Raw genomic sequence first — 22,347 nt, forward strand, 5'->3', positions numbered from 1 at the left:
ATATATATATATATATATATATATATATATATATATATACACATCAGTCTATTTATTTAGTCTTTTTCCATCACCTCATGTGCAGATCTGCAGAACACCTTTGATCTTTTTATAGTTACTAATGTGCTCAAGTCAGTATTTTGCAACGCTTCGTGGTCTAAATACTTTCACTTTCGGTTTGTTGAAATACACTTGCACAACTTACAAAACACATACGCTTACATTGACACTACTGGATTCTAAAAACGTTAACTTTGTGCACTGTACGATTAAAATAAATAAAATAAAAAAATATATATTCCTGTTCGTTTTTCCTCAAGAAGATTAATCTACCCATTTTTGAAGTGTATTTCAGCTGCAGTTCACAAAACATTTTCTTCTTGCGGATAAACCTGGAAAAATATTTCTAGTATTTTCTTCCTCTGCAAAAACACAACATATATATTTTGCAATGTTTTTACATTTGCTCCTGAATCTTTGTCTTTGTTTTGCATTTGTTGACACTTCTCTGTTCAGAAATGTACTTCAGCATTAAAATGTTTCTTTTTTAATTTTCAGTTGTTTTTGTCATTTTTCTTGAGCATCTATTTTAGCCTTCATTTCATCAATAAGGTTTTCCCCAGGTCCTCCCTTTAAGCATCTTGTTCCTTCTCTGTGGCGAACAGATTCAGAGACATGATTTCATTTGTTTTGTTGTTTTATTTATGAAATTTAATTTGGCTGTTTTTAATTACAAACAAAAATTCCTGATTTTTCTTCCAAAACTGTTTTGTTTTGAAACAACAACATGATTTAAAGAGTGTTACATAATTTTTATTTTTAACATTTCATTTTTGTGCAATGGGATTTGGACCTGCTCTGCCTCGACTGCATGCGATCGTCTTGTCGTGTATTTGACAATTTGTACGTGCAGAATTTTACTACTTGTGCAATTTGAGATGTGTACATTTGAAAAACTGTTTATGCATTTGTGAAACTGGTAGTATACATTTATAAAACTTGTGGCTCTTACTATACACATGCAAATGTGTTGTACTTTTGTGTATGGGTGCCGTTTGTAAAGTTACACAGTCAACAATTAACAGCAATATTTTGGTTTATTTAGACTTTCATAAGAAAAAAATTGATTTTTTTCAAAGTCATATTTTCACCATGGCATTCATACATTAATGTTATAATTCCCAACTAAATATTTAATATAAAAGCAAAATATTTAGCTTACAAACTTAATACTTAACTTGCAAGTTAAATAGTTAGATAGTAAACTAAATATTTAGCTCCACACTAAATATTTAGTTTACAAACTAAATGTTTATGTTCAAGATAAATGTTTAATTTACAAACTAAATATTTAACTTGCAAGCTAAATATTTAGTTAGTGAACTAAATAGTTAGGTGTAAATGAAATATTTAATTTCCAAGCTAAATATTTATTGTCCAAGCTAAATATTTAATTTCCAAAATAAACATTTAATTTCTAGGCTAAACATTTAATTCCTAAACGAAAAATTTCATTTGTTGGCTAAATATTTAGCTTTGACCTAAATATTTATTTTTCAAACTAAACATTTAATTTCCTAAATAAATATTTAATTTGCTAACTAAATATTCAACTTGCAAGTTGAAAATTTTGTTTGTAAATTAAAAGTTTAGCTTGGACATAAACATTTAGTTTGTAAACTAAATATCTAGTGCAAATCTAAATATTTAATTTGCAAGTATTTAGTTTGTAAATAAAATATTTAGCTTGTAAATTAAATATTTAGTTTGGAACTATGACATTTATAAATGTATGAATAACATGGTGAAACTATAACTTTGAAAATAAGAAGAAGCTTTTTTCCCATATGAAAGGTTAAATTATCGAGAATATTGCTATTAATTTTTGACTGTGCAACTTTACAAACGGCACCCCATACTTATGAGACTAATTTATCGTCATAGATTTCTTCCTTCAGGTAGAAACGTTGACTCATAGATGTTGCTGTGTGACCATGCATGTTCCTGCACTCGCTGAGGTCCTATATGAACGTGTATGTGTGCGCTGAGACACAATTACTCTCTTTAACTGCTTCATTTTAAAGATCCATAGTGTAACTGTAGACAATACTAATTATGTTGTCAGTGTGGTCCTGACCTTTCTTTAATGTGACCACGCTTAACTAAATACTTACTAATTATTCCATCTTCTCATGTCAAGTTCATCTTTGTTGTTTATCTTGAAGAAAAGCTTTGTCGAGGTGAGTTTTTTTTTTTTTTTTTTTGCTGTGAGCGTTGGTGTTTTCCTGCTGCACCATTTTAGGCAGCGTGAGGTGTTCTCCTAATGTAGTGTAGTTCTTCAATCCATTCTTTGGAGCACTGTCGAGTTTTGCTCATTTAAGGACTGAGTCACCACCTAACTACCATCCATCATCACGGTGACATTTAAACATTCAGCTGAGGCTTTTTATGCTCGTGGATTCAGGACATACTTTCAGGCTGCACGCAGACTTCGCCGATGTCCTTTTGCTTCCTCTTCCCCGGATGGTACAGTCCAGTATTACTTTTAGGAGGTGAATGGTATTTTATGGAGACATGGTCATTTTTTTTACTGTCATTTAACACAATATTCCTATTCTTTTTTTTACAACCTTACCACCTTGACATTAGATGTTATTGCGGATGCCTTGTCCCGTGGTCCATTGAATTCATCTTTGTGTTGTTATGTCCATTGCCAGAAGGTCGCCGGATGACTCGCTGGACTGACAACATCAAAATGTGGGTGGGAAAAGTGAAGCACCCGCGCCTGCTTCCACCCTTGTTTGCCCCGCTCTGGGCCCTTGAGCAAGGCCCTTAACCCCCACCATCTGCTTCCCTGGGTGCCCTAGATGGCAGCTCCCTCCACGCAGAGGGCTGTGGAAGCTCAATGATCTGTGGTTGAGTCAGGAAGGGCATATGGCATAAAAACAATTGCCAAGTCTTCATGTGCATTAGTTCTCTGTGGCGCCCCCTGAGGAAGGGAGCAGCTAAAATAACTTTTTTTTTTTTTAATTAATAAACAAATAAAAATAAAACACAATATTCCTGGTACCAAAACATCACCTACCAGGATCAGAAATAACTAGAATAGAACAATTTCATTTCCTGAAAAATAACAGTGTGAATGCTTATTGCAGAAGAACTGAAATTAGCTTAAAAAAAAACATGCTGAAATGGAAGAACAAGCCAAAGTTGGCAGATGAAAACAGAAAGAACACATAGTTGCTGAATTAAGTTTAAATAAGCAGAAATTAGCAAAAATAAAAAAATAAAAAAAAAATTGGAAATTAGCTAAAAACGCTGAAATTAGCAAAAAAAAAAAAAAAAAGCTGAAAAGGCCGAAAGAAGCTTAAATTACCAGGAGTGGGAGGAGCTTAAAAAATGTGGAATTAGCTGAAAAAGCTAAATTTAGCACAAAATTACTAAAAAAAAAAAAGCTGAAACAGCAGGAAAAGCTGAAACTTGCAGAAATTGCAGCTACCCATCCAGGCTGTCACGTTGTGGGGTTTGCGGATGATGCAGCGGTGGTGGGATGCATCACGGGCGGTGATGAGTCCAGCTGCAGGCAGGAGGTGGAACGCCTGGAGAGCTGGTGCAAAGAGAATAACCTTTGCGTCAATGTGAAGAAGACAAAGGAGATGATTGTGGACTTCAGAAGGAACAAATACGCCTGCGACCCCCTGAACATAAGAGGATCTGCGGTGGAAGTGGTCTCCAGCTACAAGTACTTGGGTGTACACATGAATGACAACCTCAGCTGGAACAACAACACCACCAGCCTGATCAAGAAAGCTCATCAGAGACTCTACTTCCTCAGACGGCTGAGACGAGCTGGTCTGGGAAGCTCAGTCCTCACCTCCTTCTACAGGTGTGCAGTGGAGAGCATCCTGTGCTCGAGCATCAACGTGTGGCATGGAGGCTGCACAGCTGCAAAAAGAAAAGCTCTGCAGAGAGTGGTGAAGGCTGCACAGAAGTCTGTTGGAGTCAGTCTCCCCACCATCACAGACATCTACACCTCCAGATGTAGGAAGAGGGCCACCTGCATCATGAAGGACCCCACTCACCCAGCACACACACTTTTTGCCCCGCTTCCCTTGGGAAGGGGATTGGGGAGCATTGGGTGTGGAACCACTGGACTGAGGAACAGCTTCTACCCTGAGGCTGTTAGACTCATGAATCTCTAACCAGAATAATCACATCATGTTGCTGCTGATCTGTTTTGTGTTGCTGCTGATCCGTTTCAGTGTTGGTGTGTTTGTGCGTGCTCATCTGCTCACACAGACTCGTGTTCATGTTTGTGCTGATGTTCTACGTAATGTTTTTTATGCTATTAGTGCTTAGTGTATATTTAGTGCATGTTTTTCTTAGTTTATATCTTAGATGTTATTGCTGTTTTTCTTTTGCATTTTGTTGTTGGATGTAACTGGGACCCTGTGTACATAATTTCGCTCCACCACATGTACCACATGAGATGTGAATGACAAAGAATCTCTGACTGAAATAATCTGAAAGGAGCACAACAAGATGAAATTAGCAGAAACAAGTAAGAAAAAGCACAAAAATGTTGTAGTTAGCAGAAATAATCTGAAAGGAGCACAAAACAGCTGACAAACAGCTGAAATTAGCTGAAACTAGCAGTATTTTTTAAAATTTGCACAAGGAAGCTGAAAGAAGCTGAAGCAGAACAAAATGCAGTAAAATGTTGTAAACAGATCTAAAATTTTAAGGATGTGAGCTCAGTTCATTTTCTGTAAAAAAAAAAAAAAAATGGCAGAAAAGGCTAAATATTTCGAAAAGCTAAAGCTGCACCAATACCAATACTCATAGCACCCGTCTCCTAAAAGAGCCAAATGTTTTGATATATGTTTTGCTGAACTAGCTTAAACTGCGGGACAAGAATCACACCGAAAAACATACGGAAGAAAAATGGATCACAATAAATGCTTCACAAACATTCACAAAACAAGCAAACAAGTCTCCTGATTATCATCTCGCCACCGCAAGACGGTCTGTGTCCATTTCTGTCTGTTAGCAAAATATCTCACGAACCACTGAAAGTTTTGTGGATCTCACCAGGAAAACGGTTGATCACAACAAATCACACTATATGGTGAGAAACGGCTCTAACGTGCATTAGAATTAGTTGCGAAGGGCTTTTAAACAGGCATTAGTTCTTTTTAAAATAATAGTTTACTTATCAAGAGAGGAAAGTCTTTGTTTCACAAAAAATAAAAAAAAACAGTCAGGTTTGTCTCAAAACCTGTAAGTAATTTTCTTCAGGGCAGACAAAGCAGCCATAATGCTGAACTTCTATTAACAAAGCCCATCCCTCAGTGAGAACACGCTTTGTTTTCTTACATGGAAAATCCACCGTTTATGTCCCTCCACCCAGTAATAAATCCTCCTCTGAAGCCAACAGGTTCCCACATGTTCTCCACAGTTTGGAAAATCATATTGGCATTAAAAAAAATAAAAAATCCCAGGGAAAGCTTGAACTGAGAAGGTGGAAGGTGTAAAAAAAAAAAAAAAGCCTTTGGAGGCTGGCTAACGTACTTTAAATGTATTTACCTTGACCATTGTAAATTATTTTGCTTTGATTTATGTAAAATTTTGAAATATGTATTTTTATATGTTTGAGCCTTTATTCCACTTAATATTTTTATTATAAGACTTTCAGCAAAATTAGGCCTTTGCAATGTTATCTCTTCTTGGGAAGGCACTTCGGACATGCTCATTGTAAATACGGAAAAGGAAATAAGCTTTAATTACTGTAATTAATAGTTTAGTTAAGATAGTTACTAATAGAACAGTTAGCTTGGTGGAACTTTTAAGAAAAAAAGGAAAATACCTTTGATTGGTCAAATATATGGTTTGGGTAGATTCTGGATTATTGAGACACCATTGTAACCAGTTAACACTGACTGCGCTGCCTCGTCAAGGAACTTGGGACAAAACTTGTGCTTGAGCGTTCATTCTTGTCTTATCTATCAAATCTGGTTTTGAACATCACTCTTTATTAGAAACAATAACGAAGATGGTACAGAATAGATATACTGGTGTGTGTATATATATATATATATATATATATATATATATATATATATATATATAAACCCAAACTTCTAGCTTGCTCTAGTCTTCACTTCAAACTCAGGTCCTCTACCAGAGGCCGTGCAGCTTGAGGGTTCTGTTCAGTATCTCAGCTGTTCCCAGGACTGCGCTCTTCTGGACAGAGATATCTAAGGTTGTTCCTGGGATCTCTTGGAGCCATTTTTCCCAGTTTGGGGGTCATAGCACCCAATGCTCCAATGACCACTGGGACAGTGGTGTAGTCTACGCAATACGCGGGTATACGGAGTATACCCCCTAGATAAGCTTACGAATTTCAGTATACCCATTTAAAAAGTGCCCAATGATACATGCCATATTAGGCACGTGTCATTGATACGTTAAACGGCAGTTAAACGCTTCCGTAACAATCTATCTATATGGAGCGCTTGTTTATTACATTCGCTTATCCAACGAATTATTGTATAATTCTGTACCTAAGACTTGAACATAGTTTGCTTTGATACTGTTTTATAATTTCTATAACATGTTTTCAATACAAAGCCAACTGTTGTACAAAGTTTGTTGTACGTTTATCCAGAGAATAAGAGAAAATTGGAAATGTTCAATATGCTTAAAAATCAAAATAAACTGACAATTCCATTGTACTAACTGGTGTACTTTGGTTTCTAAGCACAGTATACCCACTACACTGGGACAACTGCCACCTTGACTCACAACAACTTCTGTATATCCTCTTTCAGCCCCTAGTGTGTGTTTGTAATATATTTATTTGTTTTTTCAGCTGCTCCCTTCTTCAGGGGTCGCCACGGTGAACTAACTCGCATGAGGACTTGGCAATTGTTTTTACACTGGATGCCCTTCCTGACGCAACCACAGACCAGCGAGCTACCACAGCCTTCTGTGTGGATCAGAGAGCTGCGATCTAGGGTGCAGATAGTGGGTGTTAAGGGTGGGCCTGTCCCAATAACAAATTTTGCTGGGCGATTAATGTCTCAGAAATTATTGCGATAAACGAAAATATTGTTTGACATTTAGTAATTACTGTCAAATTTAAGAAGAAATGTTTGTTAAATTGTTTTGCAAGTAGTACCTTCTTTCGACCACCGGATGGCAGTATAACTGTTTGAACTGAAGGATGGATAGTAAGGGCGAGAGCAGCGTGACACTTTGAGGAAAATGGGAGGGAGGCCCCTTGACGTGACATGTGCTGTCTCGGTTCTCAAAATGATGGACGCTCAGTGTGGTTTGAACTCTTTGGCATAGCATTTTTCACACAAAGCTTTTAATAAAAAAAAAATTAAAATCAGTAAACAAGTTCTCATCTTCTTTTTGCAGAGAAAAACTTTTTACACGAAGGCACGGGGCTCAACCATGAATTTTGGAGCTTCGACAAGACGGAGGTTTATTTCCCCGAGGTCGGCCTGCTAGCTTAACTCGTAGCTTAGCTGCTTTTAACGATACAAAAACGCGATTTTTGGACGGTTGAAATGAATTTTTAAAGAGAAATGGAGGAGTCAGTGAAGAGCACCGGAGTTGAGCTTATTGTGATCCAGTGTCTTCGGTAGAAGTAGACACGAAGAAACGATAAAGCCGATAAATTAAAATGAGGTTGATAATTTTCATTTATTTATTGTTTGTTGCGACAGGCCTAGTTAAGGGTCAAGCTCAAGGATCCAGAGTGGGGCAAATGAAGGTGGAGGCAGGTGTGGGTGCTTCACCTTTCCCACTTTTGATCTTGTTGGTCTGGGGAGTTGAACAGCAGGCTCGCCTTCTCCAACCTCTGCGCCACCACTCCCCCATATTAAGACCAGGCTCTGTTATGTCTTTGCTTTAGTTTTTTTGGGGACAAACGACCCAAACAAGTCAATCATCCTCTCTCTCCTCCCTTCTCTCTCTCTCTCCCCCAACCCATCCTCCCTCCCATTCACGTGACGAGTCCAGTATGGCGGAGCTGTCGGCTCAGTGAGTTTCTCCGGTACCGACGGTGTCCTGTACGGCCGGACCGTGGATGCTGAAGTAGAAGAGCGGGGGGGTTAACAAGCAGCTCGCGCCCAGGTGGGCCCGGTTCCGTTTCTTTTCTCCTCTTCTTGCCCGTGTGTTGTGACGCTTTCCTCTCGGAGTCGCAGTTTTCAGGTTGATTAAACTTCCTCTTAAGTTTGTTTTTGCTTTAGAACCAGCGGAACAGAAAGGAAAGGTGTTGCGTAAGAAAATGTTACCAGTTTGGAATGGACCTTTCTTTAAAACAAAACAAAACAAACAAACAAACAAAAAAAATGTCGACTGAGCTGGACGTGTTGTGTAACACTTTGGCTTTGAGTCATTTTTTAAACCGCTCTGTTGGCGAAATGGTGTCAAACTCTGCAGAAACATGTCAGGGAAGTCGATTTAAACGGTTTATTTGTCTTCTTTTCTTCCGTGTTTATTCCATTAGTTGTGATAATTTTCCTGTGTGTGAGGAGAAAGCAGTTTCCACAGCCACAGCTTTGGGTGTAAACTTGTCTTCATGAAGTGTAAACACAGCAGCAGCAGGGCTGTTAACTCCTGTTAACCCTTTACCAGCTGAAAGTGGCTCTGCATGCATCCAGGACCAAATCAGAATCATCCACTAGACATTTAAACCCTTTTTTTTTATTTCTAAACAAAAGCAAGTAAAGGCTATTTAACAGCTCTCGCTTGTAAATGAGTCCTCGTGGCTCAAAGAGACTAACCTATAATAACTAATAACTAAAGGTTGAATGGAAAAAAAAACAACAACTAGAGAACTTGCATTTTCACAGGAAATGCTGAAGAACTTGCTGAAAAACAGCTGAAGTTAACTAAAAAACATGCTGAAACGTAGCTGAAAATGTAGAGCAAGTGTAAATCAGCAGGAGAAAGAACACGAAAGTTGAAATGAGTGCAAAAAAAAAAAGTGGAATTAGCTGAAAAAGCTAACAAAAACAGCTAAATAGTAGCTGAAATAACAAATAGAAATAAGCTGAAAGGAGCAGAAGTTGAAATTAGTAGAACTAATTTAATTTTATTTCAAAGAGCTAAAGTTGCACCAGTACCAAAAGTCATAGCATCCTTCTCCTGAACGAGCTGAACCTTTTGATACATATGTTGAAATGGAACAAAGATTGCGGATGCCAAAAACCGTACGGAAGAAAAATGGATGGCAATAGTGTGGATGCTTCATGAACATTCACACAACTACTGTAGCTCAGTTTTCACAAAGAACTTCACAGTCAAATAAAATGAAATACAGTGAGAGAAATGTTAAAAATAAACGACAATAAAACAAATAAGCACGAAGAAATAAAATAGAATAAAGTATATCGGCTTAATCTGTTTTATTTTCATAGTAAAGAGCAAATATGGTTTATTGTTACTTTGAGGAAAAACAAAACTACCAAATAGATCAATCTTCTGGGGCAGGGATCTGCAACCTGCGGCTCTGGGGCCACTTGCGGCTCTTTCAAGTTTTGACCAAAACTAATATAAATCTGAATTTTATTGGTTGTTATAGCAACAACAACAAAAAGCTAGTATCAGTAGTTTGCATACTTCAGTTTTTTGGTCATTCATTTTGCAAATATGTAAATACTAGAACTAGAATACTTTAATTTTATGCTTTATTTCTATCCCTACCGTATTTTCCGCCGTACTTGTCGCCATAAGTTGCATCCGTCCATATTTGTCTAATAAATAAAAGTGGAAAAATCCATAAATATGTCGCTTCGCCGTATACGTCGCATCTATTACGCGTCACCGCTGACAACCCGGAAACGTGGGCCGGTGTGCCAAAAATCAATGGGCTGCCAAATGGAGGCCATGGGAGGACTTTAACATGAATAAAATTTAAAAACAATTATTTGTTTGCTCAAAATTATAGTAAATGTGTGTCTCAGTCTAACGTTTGCTTAATAAATGCACTTTAATGGTCAAATTAGCTGAATTTTGCCGGGGCGGTGCAGCTGGTTTGATGGTGGGTCCAAGCAGCGAGCAGAAGGAAGGTGGGGGCTATGGCAGGCCGATTACGTCATTAATAGCTGGTGAAGATTCTCAGTCATCCAGGACATGGTAAATTCAAAAAAGTTCAAGGAAAAGAAAGTATAAAGTATAATAAATAAAGTCCAGTTGTTTTTATCTTGAACTTTTTGAATTTGTCATTATAGCCACATTAACATATTACATGATACAACAGCATGGCTGAAAGTGGTACTGCTAAAAAAAATCAGTTAGAATGAATGAAAACGGTCATATCTCAGCCCAAAATTGGTTTATAAATATGAGAAAAAATACATAAATATGCCGCTTTGGCCTGCAAGTCTCAGGGCATGTAAATTATGCAAAACAGTGTGATTATAGGGCGGAAATAACTATTTTTTCCACCAATAAAAATTCACAGGTCTGCATAGTGTTTTTTTACATGAATGGTACATTTTTTTTTCCTTTACAAGAACGTTTTTTTCTTTTGTTTTAAATTGTATAAATATCAATAAATGTTTAAAAATCATTATATGTTTAGCTTTATAATATGTGGCCCCTACTGGACACAAAAAACCCTCCAACAAACCTAAAGCGGCCCATGGGCCACCACTTGATAATCACAGTTGTAGCAGGCTGTTGCGGCTCTGGACACGTATAATTTAGTGAATGAAGGCGCACAAATGGCTCTTTTGATCGTAAAGGTTGCAGACCACTGTTCTGGAGGAAACTGCTTTGTCAGAGTTTTGCAGTATAAACGATTATTTTCATTATTTGGGGTGTGGATATATATAAAAAATATATATTACTGTTCAAACTCAGATTACAACTTGAAAGAAAACTAAGTTTTTTCTCCACGTTCTGATGAAGTGTTCACAAGACTGTGGTTTGCAATATTCATTCCAGGACTTCTTTTTGTAACAAATATTTAAATTACCGGTACTTTCCTATTTCTTGCCTGGTGATCATGCTGGAATGTACAATGTCTTGTGGCTGAGCTTCACTCGTGACTGATGAGGTCCAAATAATTGTGATGTTTATGAAGCATACACACTATTGTGATCCATTTTTATTTCCTATATTTTTCTGCATCTTTCTCGTTCCACAATTGTTGTGCTATTTCAACAAATCATAAATCATATTGTTCAGGACAATCCTGCTATGACTTTTGGTATTGGTGCAACTTTGGCTTTTTGAAACATTTAGCCTTTTCTGCCACTGTTTTTCTCATAGAAAATGAACTGAGCTCATTTTACCTCCTTCAAATCTTTAGATCTGTTTACAACCTTTTACTGCTTCTTTCACATTCTGTTCTGGTTCAGCTTCTTTCAGCTTCCTTGAGCAAATTATTTTTTTTCTACTTTCAGCTAATTTCAGCTGTTTTTTCAGCTAGTTTTCAGCTGTTTTGTACTCCTTTCAGATTATTTCTGTTAACTACAATATTTATGTGCTTCTTTTAATGTCTTTCTGCTAATTTCAGCTTGTTCTGCGCCTTTCTGCTTATTTCTGCAAGTTTTAGTTTTTTCTGCTATTTCAGCTGTTTTATGCTAATTTTAGCTTTTTCAGCTAATTCCATTTTTGTTGCACTCATTTAAACTTTTTTTTTTCTGTCAAATTCAGCAAAAATGTGCTCTCCACTTCCTTCTGGTAATTTAAGTTTCTTTCTGGTTTTGTTGCTACTTTTCAGCTTTTTTTTTTTTTTTTGTACTAATTTCAGCTTTTTTCAGGTAATTTCCACTTTTTGTGCTCATTTCTGCTTCTTTAAGCCTAATTGGGCAAAGGTGTTCTTTCTGCTTTCTTCTGCTAATTTAAGCTTTTTCTACCTTTTCAGCTAACTTTTTAGCATATTTTAGCTAATATTCGCTGTTTTCAGATAAATTCAATTGTTTTATGATCATTTCTTCTACTTTCAGCCTAATTAAATTATTTCTGCTAATTTCAGCTTGTTATGTTTCTTCAGCTTCTTTCTGCTAGTTTAATTTATTTCAGCTGTTTAGCCTTTTTCATGCTTATGAGTTTTTTTTTTTAGCTAATTCCACATTTATTGCACACATTTCAACATTTGTGTTCTTTCTGCTTTCTCCTGCTGATTTAAACTTGTTCTATGTTTTCAACTATGCTTCAGCATGCCTTTTTTTTTAGCTAATTTCAGCAAGTTCTTCTGCAAAAAACATTCACACTGTCTTTAAATTCAGAGTAAACTGTAGAATGTGAGGACAAAGCTTGTATCTGTACAGACCTGAAACAAGAACTTCATCTGGATTTTCCCTACACATCTGGGTGGATGTGTGTTCAGTGTGGCGGAGTGCCCATAAAGGGATCAATTTGACAGATATTAAGCTAAAGTTTTCTGTGGTAGTAGCTGAGAGTGACCCCCAACACATACTCTGAGTGCTAACAAATCGCCTGTCTTATATTTGTATAAACGAACATCGATGCTTGTTCGAACTTTGATTTTTGTTTTTAATAATTTGTCGCACCTGCCGGCCATTTTTTTTTTACTTGCAAAATAAAAACTATCGGACATGACGGAACTATTTAATCAAACCTTAGACGAGCATCTCATCTTTTTAACGTTTGGTTTAGTTGTCTTTTCCTGTCGTAAGTCCATTCATGAGCTCATTTAGCTCAGTTCCACTGGGTTAGGTCTGATCCAACCTCTCCCGTCATTCAGCACAAGCTGGCACGGGGACTGTTTGCTTGTTTGTGGACATTTAGTTGATGTTATCACACTAATGAACTCTAATGGGGTTCGTTATTGCCGCTGTGCGCTCTGGGACAAATAAGGTGGCGGGACGCTGCCACCCAGCAGGAATTTGTAAACAATTTAGGCACCCATTCAGCATGTTGCAGGAGCTTTGTTTTCTGTCGTTCATGTATTGTTGTACCTCGATTACACACAAAGGTTTACAAGCAGGCAGTAAAATCTGATTGGACTGAACCTGCCCATTGATACATGTCGAACTCTTTGTTGTCCGTCTATCTAGATAACTTTGTTTTAATTTGAATTTAAAAAAAAAAAAATGGTAAAAAGGTCAAATTAAAGTGCTCTATAGTTTATTTGCATTTTCTGATTGAGGTTGGCTCTTGGCAAGAGAAGCTTTAAAACCAGATAAGAGGAAGACTTAAAATAAAACAGGACTCAAACTTTGTGGAACTCAAACTTAGGAGTTAACTTGTGGAAGGCCTCCCTGCTTGTGAACTTGCAATGATGGCTGCACAGTAGTGTGTGTCACTTGCTGTCATAGCTGCTTTTTATTGACCCTGACACTCAGAAAGAAATCATTAGATTTAATTTCTACAACTGATTAAGCCAGGGGTGTCCAGTCCTGGTCCTCGAGGGCCACAGTGCTGCATGTTTTAGAAGTTTCTCTGCTCCAGCACACCTGATTCAATAGTTAAAGTGTCTCTTTATGTTCTGCAGCGTGTTAATCATACATTGATTCACACCAACTGTGGAGCTGAGAAAACTCTGAGGGTAGTGACCTTCGAGGACAAGACTTGGACACCCCTGGTGTCAGGGTACATGAAAATGGCTTTAACTCAGCCACTTCAGGATATATTGAGCTGAACTTTGATGTGGTGGTAATTGAGTCATCCATAATACTGTAAATACTCTTTCTTTCTGTGAGGGCAGCTGCTGCGGGCCTAGGGATGCACGAAAAATCGACCGGCCGATTTATGGGCCCTGATTTCTGTAATTTTGAGAAACTGGAGATGGGCCGATACATGAGAAACTGATTTTTTTGTAGTTTTAACATCAGTTGACTAAACTTCATTTATATTTCAGCGCACTACCTCATTGTAAGTTAAAACAAGTTTGTATTGTTTCTAGGATGTTGTTCAAGGGTATGTTTTTCATTAAAATAAGACTGGAAAATTGAAGTTGCATTGTGAACTTATAACACCTGACAGCGTCGCTTATAAAACAAAATCGGTGTCGGACAAAATCGGAATCGACAGGTCAGGCTTTTTAGAGATCGGTGATCGGCCAGAAAACTGCAGTCGGTGCTCCCGGTCCCCTACCATCAAGCTGCTGACTGGACCTGCTAACAAGACCATGCTGCTAACAGAACAGAACCTTCATGTTGAAAGAACCTCACTGCTATCACACTGTAGATGTTTTTCTTTTTCAATTTTGGCGCCTTGTTTTTTAGTAGCATTTTTTAATATTGTTTTTAGTATGTTACTTTGCTGCATGCTTTGATATTTCTTGTTTTTTTTGGGGGTGAGTCGAGACGGTTCTTCTCGTCCTGAGCATTTCATTGCGTCGGTGACCTTGTGTTGATTTTGCAAATGACAAATAAACCTAACCCGAACCTTCTTGAAAACTTTGACATGCAAGGCAGCGGGTGAATTCCTTAAAAAAATGCTACATTTATTTACCCGTAGAGCCCTCAAAATATTTCCGAGCTGAGCCATAGAGAGTACATTACTGATTAATCCAGAAAGGTTTGAGTCAGCTCCTCCGGACAGGTTCTTCTTTGTTGAAAATGTTTCATCTCTTTTCCAAAATACTTCTTCAGTCTCAGGAACGGAAGATGTATTTGGAAAAAAGACAAAACGTTTCAGCAAAGAAGAACCTGTCCAGAGGACTTGACTCAACCTTGTTGGATTTATCTACCTGGATTATTGAGCATCATGACATCACTGATTAGTTGATGTTAACACGTACAATGCTGAACTCTGGATCTAATTTTGAATGCTGCTTTAGTTTGCTCCATCAGTTTATTTCCAGGCATACCTGGAATATGTTTATTTTATTAGAAGTGATTTTCATTGTATTACCAAATTTACATATTATATAGTAAATACTAGTACAGTTAAAAAGGAGCATTCCTTAATGGAGTGCATATTGCTTGTCGTCTTGCATGCCAAAGTTTAAAACAAAGATCCCACACAGTTAATATGTGTTGTGACTGACTCAGCTACTACATAACTCACCACATTTGACCTCAGTGCTGGTGAAACTTACTCACCTCAAGGTTCAAGGATCTTTACGGTCATTCGCATCACATGTGGTACATGAGGTGGAACGAAATTGTGTACTCCAGGTCCCAGTTACATCCAAAATAGCAAAGTATAAAAATAAATGGTATGTAAGGATCTAAGATGTATGCTGAACACTAATGTAAAATGATATGGTGTATTAAACAACAGCCTGAACATGAGTCTTTTGTGAGCAGATGGGTATGAATGCAGTAGCTTAAAGGCAAGAGATCAGCAGCATGGCTAATCAGCAGCACAGATAAGGCACATATCAAAAATTGCAGTGGCATTACAGTGATTATCCTGGTTAGGGATTTATGAGTCTAAGAGCTTCAGGGTAGAAGCTGTTCCTCAGTCTAGTGGTTCTACACTTAATGCTCCTTAACCTCCTTCCTGAGGGGAGCGGGGCAAAATGTGTGTGTGCTGGGTGAGTGGGGTCCTTCATGATGCAGGTGGCCCTCTTCCTGCATCTGGAGGTGTAGATGTCTGTGATGGTGGGGAGACTGACTCCAACCATCTTCTGTGCAGCCTCCATGCCACACGTTGATGCTGGAGCACAGGATGCTCTCCACTGCACATCTGTAGAAGGAGGTGAGGACTGAGCGTCCCAGTCCAGCTCGTCTCAGCCGCATGAGGAAGTAGAATCTCTGATGAGCTTTCTTGATAACTGTAACCATTTCCCCTTTTTAACCTTTCACCTGTAACCATTGTTGTGTTTGCAAAGGTCAGTTACCTGCAGTGCCATGTTTAATCAAGCTGACCTCAAAGGTTATTCACTTGTAGATTTACATCCAGCAGTTACTTTCTGAGAGTGTCATTAAAACCTGTCCAGTGGTTCATGGGATTTTTTTATTTTGCTATAAAACAAACACAGGCAAATACATCATCGCCAACCTTTCATAAGCAATAATAAACTGGAGTGTATTGCTTTGATTAAAGTGATAATTGGTTTGATTTGGATTATAAGTGGCATTAATTGAACTGTATTTTAAATTACTTTGATTGAATGGTATTTAAGTGGACACAAATTTAAAATGTTTACTTTCCAAATTGCCTTGAGATGACTTTTTTGTTGTGCATTAGTGCTTTTAAAAACACAGTAATCTAAATTAAAGCCGTATTCCTACAAGACATGAGGTAAAACACAGCTCTCCTCGGGGTGCCTGCGCTCTCAATCAACAGGAAGTGATCATCGTTTAGATCCTGTTACCGAACCTTCTTGTTTGTCGTCTTCGGTCGGTTGTGCCAACAGCTGCTTCACCAGAGTTCTCGCTATCAGAGCCGACGCTGTTCACTTTCGAACAATAAGTAGGGACTAGTGTTACGTAGTGCTTGAAGCATACTTTGCCACAGTGTTGTGTACTCCCTTTTACTCTCTTGTCACCCGTTTTTTTTTTTAACTTCGATTCTAAACGTCCTAAATTTATTGCTCGCCGCCAAAAAGCTACAGGCTGCTGGTAATGTTTTTGCATGCGTCTGTCTTTAAACCATACATCTGACCGGACATATTTGAAGTGAGTAAACATCTTCAACTAGTTAACATGGAGTCACCACAGCCAGCAGACAAATAACAGAAATTGTTAGTTATAGTTTTGCAGCAATTAGACTAAAATTTAATCTGGTAGTAGCTGAGAGTCATCTCCACACTTACAATGAGCATGAAATTGATTTATTTAAAAGGTTTGCGCAAACTGGCAACAAGTCAGGGTGAGCAATATTCCTTGGAGAATTGAGCTTTTTATTAAAATTATTATGTTTTTATTCATCTATGCAAACAACAATAAAATAATCAGGAACGAGTCAGTCCAAAGCACACATGCAACACATCTAATCCTTCTCAGCTGCTCAATAATTCATACTCATTCAGGTCTGAGAGGTTGAAGCAGTCTTCTTGGCACACGTGCATTTTGAATGGTTCATTTTATGAGCTATGCAAGGGGTCTCTTAATTGTTGTTTACTGCTTGCTGTCCGACCACGTTATTTTTACGCCAGGGAGATTACTCCCGACAGCGCCTCAGACTGCTCGGGGAAATAAAGTTTATTAAGAGGTTCCTGGAGCCGTTTTTCTGTCAAGCATCGGGAAACTTAACTTCACCAACACAAAAGACTCTCATCCGATTTAAAGTGCCATTCTGAAGAGGATGCATTTGAAAAGAGATCCAAGTGTAGGAAAAATACTTGCAAATTTAAACCGTTTATTGGAGAGCAGGTAAAAATTAGTGTCAAAAAAACAAAATCATTTAGAAATGTCAGTAAAACTTGCGTGCAACACAACAGGCCAGTTTTACAAACTGTAGGAGAAACTCAGTTATCCACGTCTGAATCGTGAAGTGCATGCTATGCACGGCTACATATCTCCAGAATTGTGCAAAGAAGTATAAATTATAAGTTATTTGTCTAACTGTTGACACTGGCAGCAGAGCTCTGGTTAGACTAAGTATATATGGAAATTAATTATTTAACAGGCAGTTACATACTGGTCTACAATGATTATAGCACTAAATAAAGTTATAGCAATAGTGCACTGATTTTTGCCTCTGCGATCGCTTAGAAACTCATTACAGAATACTCCTGTCTGTTGTTTCACATTATGATTGGTATTTGTTTATTTAAGTAAAATAAGGCTATTTCTTCACATTTTGGGGCTGATGACAGCATACAGCATTCAAAACTTACCAGTGTGTGGCTTCTACATGTAAACAGTAGAGCGATAGGTGTAGCACCTAGCAAGATGGCGACCACCCGTCCCATCTACCACTGTCAGAAACCATTCCAGTTTTGTAGTTAAACCTGCTTTCAGTTCTTTTAAAAGTTCCTTCAGAAATGATAATATAATGCGTAATTAGTAAAAATCTTCAGGTATAATTGACAAATTGTCATTAATTCAATAATTTTCCTCCTTGTTTTTGTCGTTTCATAATTTGAACTGGTCAGCTGCTTCCAAGTAAAAAAAACAAAACTACTTGGATCATTTTTAAAAAGTGAATCGAGTGTTGAATACCAAAAGAATGTTGCCATTGGTGTTTCTGTAATTAAAGACTTTAATTGGGTAAGATATTTACAGGACAGTATAAAAAAAGTTTCCGTCATCGTTTTGCCCTACTTACTGACTGACGTTCAAGTCTAAGTATGACTTTTTATATATTTTTTATAGTTTTTTAAACCTACCACAGTAAAAGAGCCATTTCCTTTAATGACTATATAACTGCAGCATAGTCCTTAAAATTGTAATTCTACTGCAAAGCCTCATTATGGTTCAATAAATGGGGCATTAGATGAACAAAAATGAGGGCATTTCGATAGATAAGTAGTTTTTAGAGCAATTTCATAAACTTTCCCTGATTGGGTGTGGAAAAACAAGAGTACCAGGTAGAGCTATGAATGCTTTGTTCCACTGTACTGCACAAAAACAATGCAGTCAATCCCATCCTGCTTTTATACTGTTAGTCTACCTTAAGAACTCACCCACAATTCTAGATGGCTATTGCAATGCTTTGTGTGTTTGCTTGGAATATGAGACATTAAGAAAACACTTCTCTTTGTTCTCACCTCACAGTTTGTCCAAAGGACCCAGAACTTGGCCTGTTCAGACCATCATGGTCTCCATATTCATCGAAGAGGTGCACTGAAACTCCAGTGTTCTCCCTGCCAAGACTTCACCAGTTAATAAAACTATGAGCTCTCACAGCCGGCAAGGTAAGATGTAACAAATATTGTCCTATTCTGTAGATTTGTGAACAGGTGGGATCTATGAAAGTTAACGCGGATACATTTTTGCAGCACATGATGACACTGGTTAGACTTTTCCCTGTAAGTCCAGCTTTGTTTGGTTCGTGACTCTTTGAAAGTATGAATGGCGTATACTGTATATACTGACTCATTCAGCTTTTGTTGGCTTCCTGAGGGGAGAGTTGCCACTGTGTTTGACTTATGTTTTTGTATCTGATCAATGTGTCCCACTCGAGATCAGCTGTGTCTCACAGTTTTACCGTTTTAATCCAAAAGTAATAACGACGGAGTATAAACTCATTACAGAAGTGAGAACAGCATGGTTTTTACTGAGGCTATAGAATATTTGTTTGTTAGATTATACAGAGGAAGAAATGTTGGTTAGAGAGAAGGTGAATGTCCTGACAGACTCAGATGGTTCCTGTCATTACGTACCTCTTTTTATTTCTTGATTACGTCACTTTATGAAGCAATGATGTGGGTCGTACTTTCCTCATTTCATTTTCCGCCCTCCATCACTTTCAAAATGTTTTTATGATTGTTTTCTTCAAGTTGCTGAATTTTTAGTGCTTTATACCGAATATACTTACTTGTTTATAAACATTAGTTGACTAATTTGTGGTTTATTGAACAAAATAAATCATATTTTTGCAAAAATATACCCATCTGTCCTAACCAATCAGTGTCAATGTTATAGAAATGTTTATCATCAGTTGCTGAAAGGCTACAAACACAAAATGGCTATAGATCAGCAACGTTTCCAGATACTGAGCTAAAATTAGTTAAAGCACCATCTCAAACAGACACTTAGCATGCTAACAGATTGTACAAAATCTTTGTTTAAAACTACCATTAACTATTGGAGTAAACACTGTATTTTTGTTGGTTAACTTTCACATGAACAACTGGACGGAATTAAATTAAACTTAAAAGGTAATTGCTGGACGTACAACTAAAACTGATGATCTCTTTGAGTCAACACAGTTTAAGATGGCCGATGCAGCTTACTGACCTTGGAACAAAAAGCTTTACCGATACTGAGTGTGAATTTGGAGTGGTTTGAGAGTTGTCCTCAACACGTACATCAAGCTATCTACCACAAGCTAAATTTAATGTTATTTTCAGAATTTGACCCCCAACCCCAAAACTTGTAATTTTTCAAGATAAGACAATCTTAGTTTAAAACTCTGTCTGTGTATGCAGTGGGTGATATGCATTCCTCCAAGAAGAGCTGAGCCTTTAATTCTATAGGTAACTAATATTTACTTAACAAGTAAACATGGCACAACCATGGCTAAGCAACCATACAAGCACCATCAAGCTGATGCGAAGGTGGCATTTATAAGACTGAGTTTGTTGTGGCTCCTCGGACTGATGAAGTCTTTTGGATGAAAGACGAAACATTTCAACAAGAAGAAACCATCCAGAGAACCTGACTTAACTTAGTTGGATTTTTCTGCCTGGATTATAGAGCATGAATCGGGACATGGCTAAGCAGTTTTCTTTTAGGTATCAGATGTTTCCAGACTGGACCAAAGTAGGTGAGTTATGATTGTGCTGAAAGTTGTGAGCTTTAGGTATAAACCTCTCAACTGACTTTTCTATTTTAGTATCTTGGACGTTGGGAAAGGAGCTCTCACTTCTCAATTTCATGTCTTGTTAGTGGTTCATTTTCTCCTTGTCGCCTTTCAGTCTGAGTAGCATTACTAAGCCCTTTTCCACATATGACACATCATAATTTCCTCTTCTAAAACCACCGCTTCGAAGGACTGAAGAGCCTTCTGTCCAACTTAAACTTGGGTGGCACGGGCTGCCATGTTGTCATGCTACTTGGTATTTTGGAACAGGGTTTATAGCCTTGGAAACAGAACTAGAACAAAAACATAAAAAAAACTCTCATCCCCATTAAGCCCCCACCCTGCTGCCCTCCACTTCTCTCATTTCTCCAGCAGCAGTAATCGGTGGCCTGTCCTAGCTAGGCGTAAGGGGGGCAGGAGGGGTCTTGCGTCAAGGCAACTCCCTGGTTTGGGTCTCAAACAGAGCTGGCCCATCTGCTGCTGGAGGCCTTGTAGAGAATGTTAAAAATGTTCTACAAACTAACCAAAACAAACGAGAATAAAAACCAGCAGCTTGTTGGTAGCATGCAGTCTTGTCATGTTTTTGCTCCTCTAATGTCTTTCCCACATCTTATTCGTGATGACGAGGCGGCTTTGAGCTTCTAGGACGTGCCAGCGTTCAATCCATGTTTGGGTTTTTATGGAAAGCGAGTCTCAAAATGAAACGAACGTCCCTGTGAATCATTTTTTGTTTTATAAACTGCTGGGTTTCCTCCTTTTTGGGATAGTTCTGGTCGTCCTGTTCCTTCCTCTGATGGAATGCAGGTTTTTTTCTGTTTTCACGAGTCTCTCCATCCTAATATGACTTTACATTATTTAAACTCAACAGCTTGTGTAACTGCTTCACTGATTGACTGTCTTCTATGCTAGTAATTACATTAAGATAATTATTATCAGCACAGTTTTTTATTTATTTAAGAGCAGAAATAAACAGAGGTCATAAAGGTCGGTTAAACAGCGATTATTTGCTGCAGGTTTTCACAAAATGTGTCCAGCAGTTCATGGATATTTTGGTAACACACAAACACAAAGACGCACAAGTGGGCGATAATATTTTTATGTCAAAAACACATATTTTTCCCACTCATCTGACAAATGGTTGTAATTAAATATGTTTTTAGGACTATAACATCCATGCATAGATTTTATCCCATGATATTTTTATACGCCCGTCGAAGATGGACATAATATGGTACAGTATTTGTACCGTACTTGCCGCCGTATACGTCACATCAGTCCAAATATGTCTAATAAAGTGGGAAAAAAAAGTTGCTTCACTGTATAAGTCGCATCTATTTTGCGTCACTGCAGACCACCTGGAAACATGGGCCGGCGTTGTACCAAAAATCAATTGGAGGAGCGTACTGCAGGAGCGTACACAGGAGGACTTTAACAAGATTAACACATAAAAACAATTTTTTGTTTGCTCAAAATTATAGCAAAGGTGTGTCTTAGTTTAATTTTTCCTTAATAAATGCACTATATTGGTCAATTCAGCTGCATTTCAAAAATCAATTTGCGGGAGCACGCAGAAGGAGGACTCGCTGTGCATTTCATCGAAATTTAACAAGATAACCGCCTAAAACCAAATAATTTGTTTGCTTAACATTATAGTAAATGTGTCTCAATTTAACTTTTCCTTAATAAATGCACTTTAATGGTCAAATCGGCTGCATTTCGTCTGGGCGGTGCGGCAAAATGCAGCTGATTTGACGTTTGCTCCAGGAGTTCCAGAGCGAGACGAAGGTGGCTTTGTATGGCAAGCTAAGTGTCTCATTAATAGCCACTTTTACCTATTAATGAGACACTTGGCTTGCCATATTAGTCGAGGGTCCTCTAGTGGCTGAAAATGGTAGTGTTCAATATTTTCCATGTCAAAATGAATGAAATCATCAAATCTCAGCCAAAAATTGGTTATAAATATGGGGGGGAAAAAAAAAAAAAAAAAAAAAA

The 22,347-nt window shown here is 37.8% G+C and overlaps 1 protein-coding gene across 1 annotated transcript in view; it reads left to right on the plus strand.

The window, feature by feature from the left end:
- Positions 1–8,006: 8,006 nt before the first annotated feature.
- The window catches only part of LOC119419522 (histone deacetylase 4), a 151,130-nt gene continuing 136,789 nt past the window's right edge, over positions 8,007–22,347 (plus strand). The window contains exons 1-2 of the mRNA XM_037686857.1: positions 8,007–8,145; positions 18,606–18,745. Coding sequence (XP_037542785.1) covers positions 18,724–18,745 — 22 coding nt within the window. The 5' untranslated portion in view covers positions 8,007–8,145; positions 18,606–18,723. The remainder of the gene's footprint in view (positions 8,146–18,605; positions 18,746–22,347) is intronic.

The sequence above is a fragment of the Nematolebias whitei genome, chromosome 13 (assembly GCF_014905685.2).
Source record: "Nematolebias whitei isolate Nwh7 chromosome 13, NemWhi1, whole genome shotgun sequence".
In the NCBI taxonomy this organism is placed as follows: Eukaryota; Metazoa; Chordata; class Actinopteri; order Cyprinodontiformes; family Rivulidae; genus Nematolebias; species Nematolebias whitei.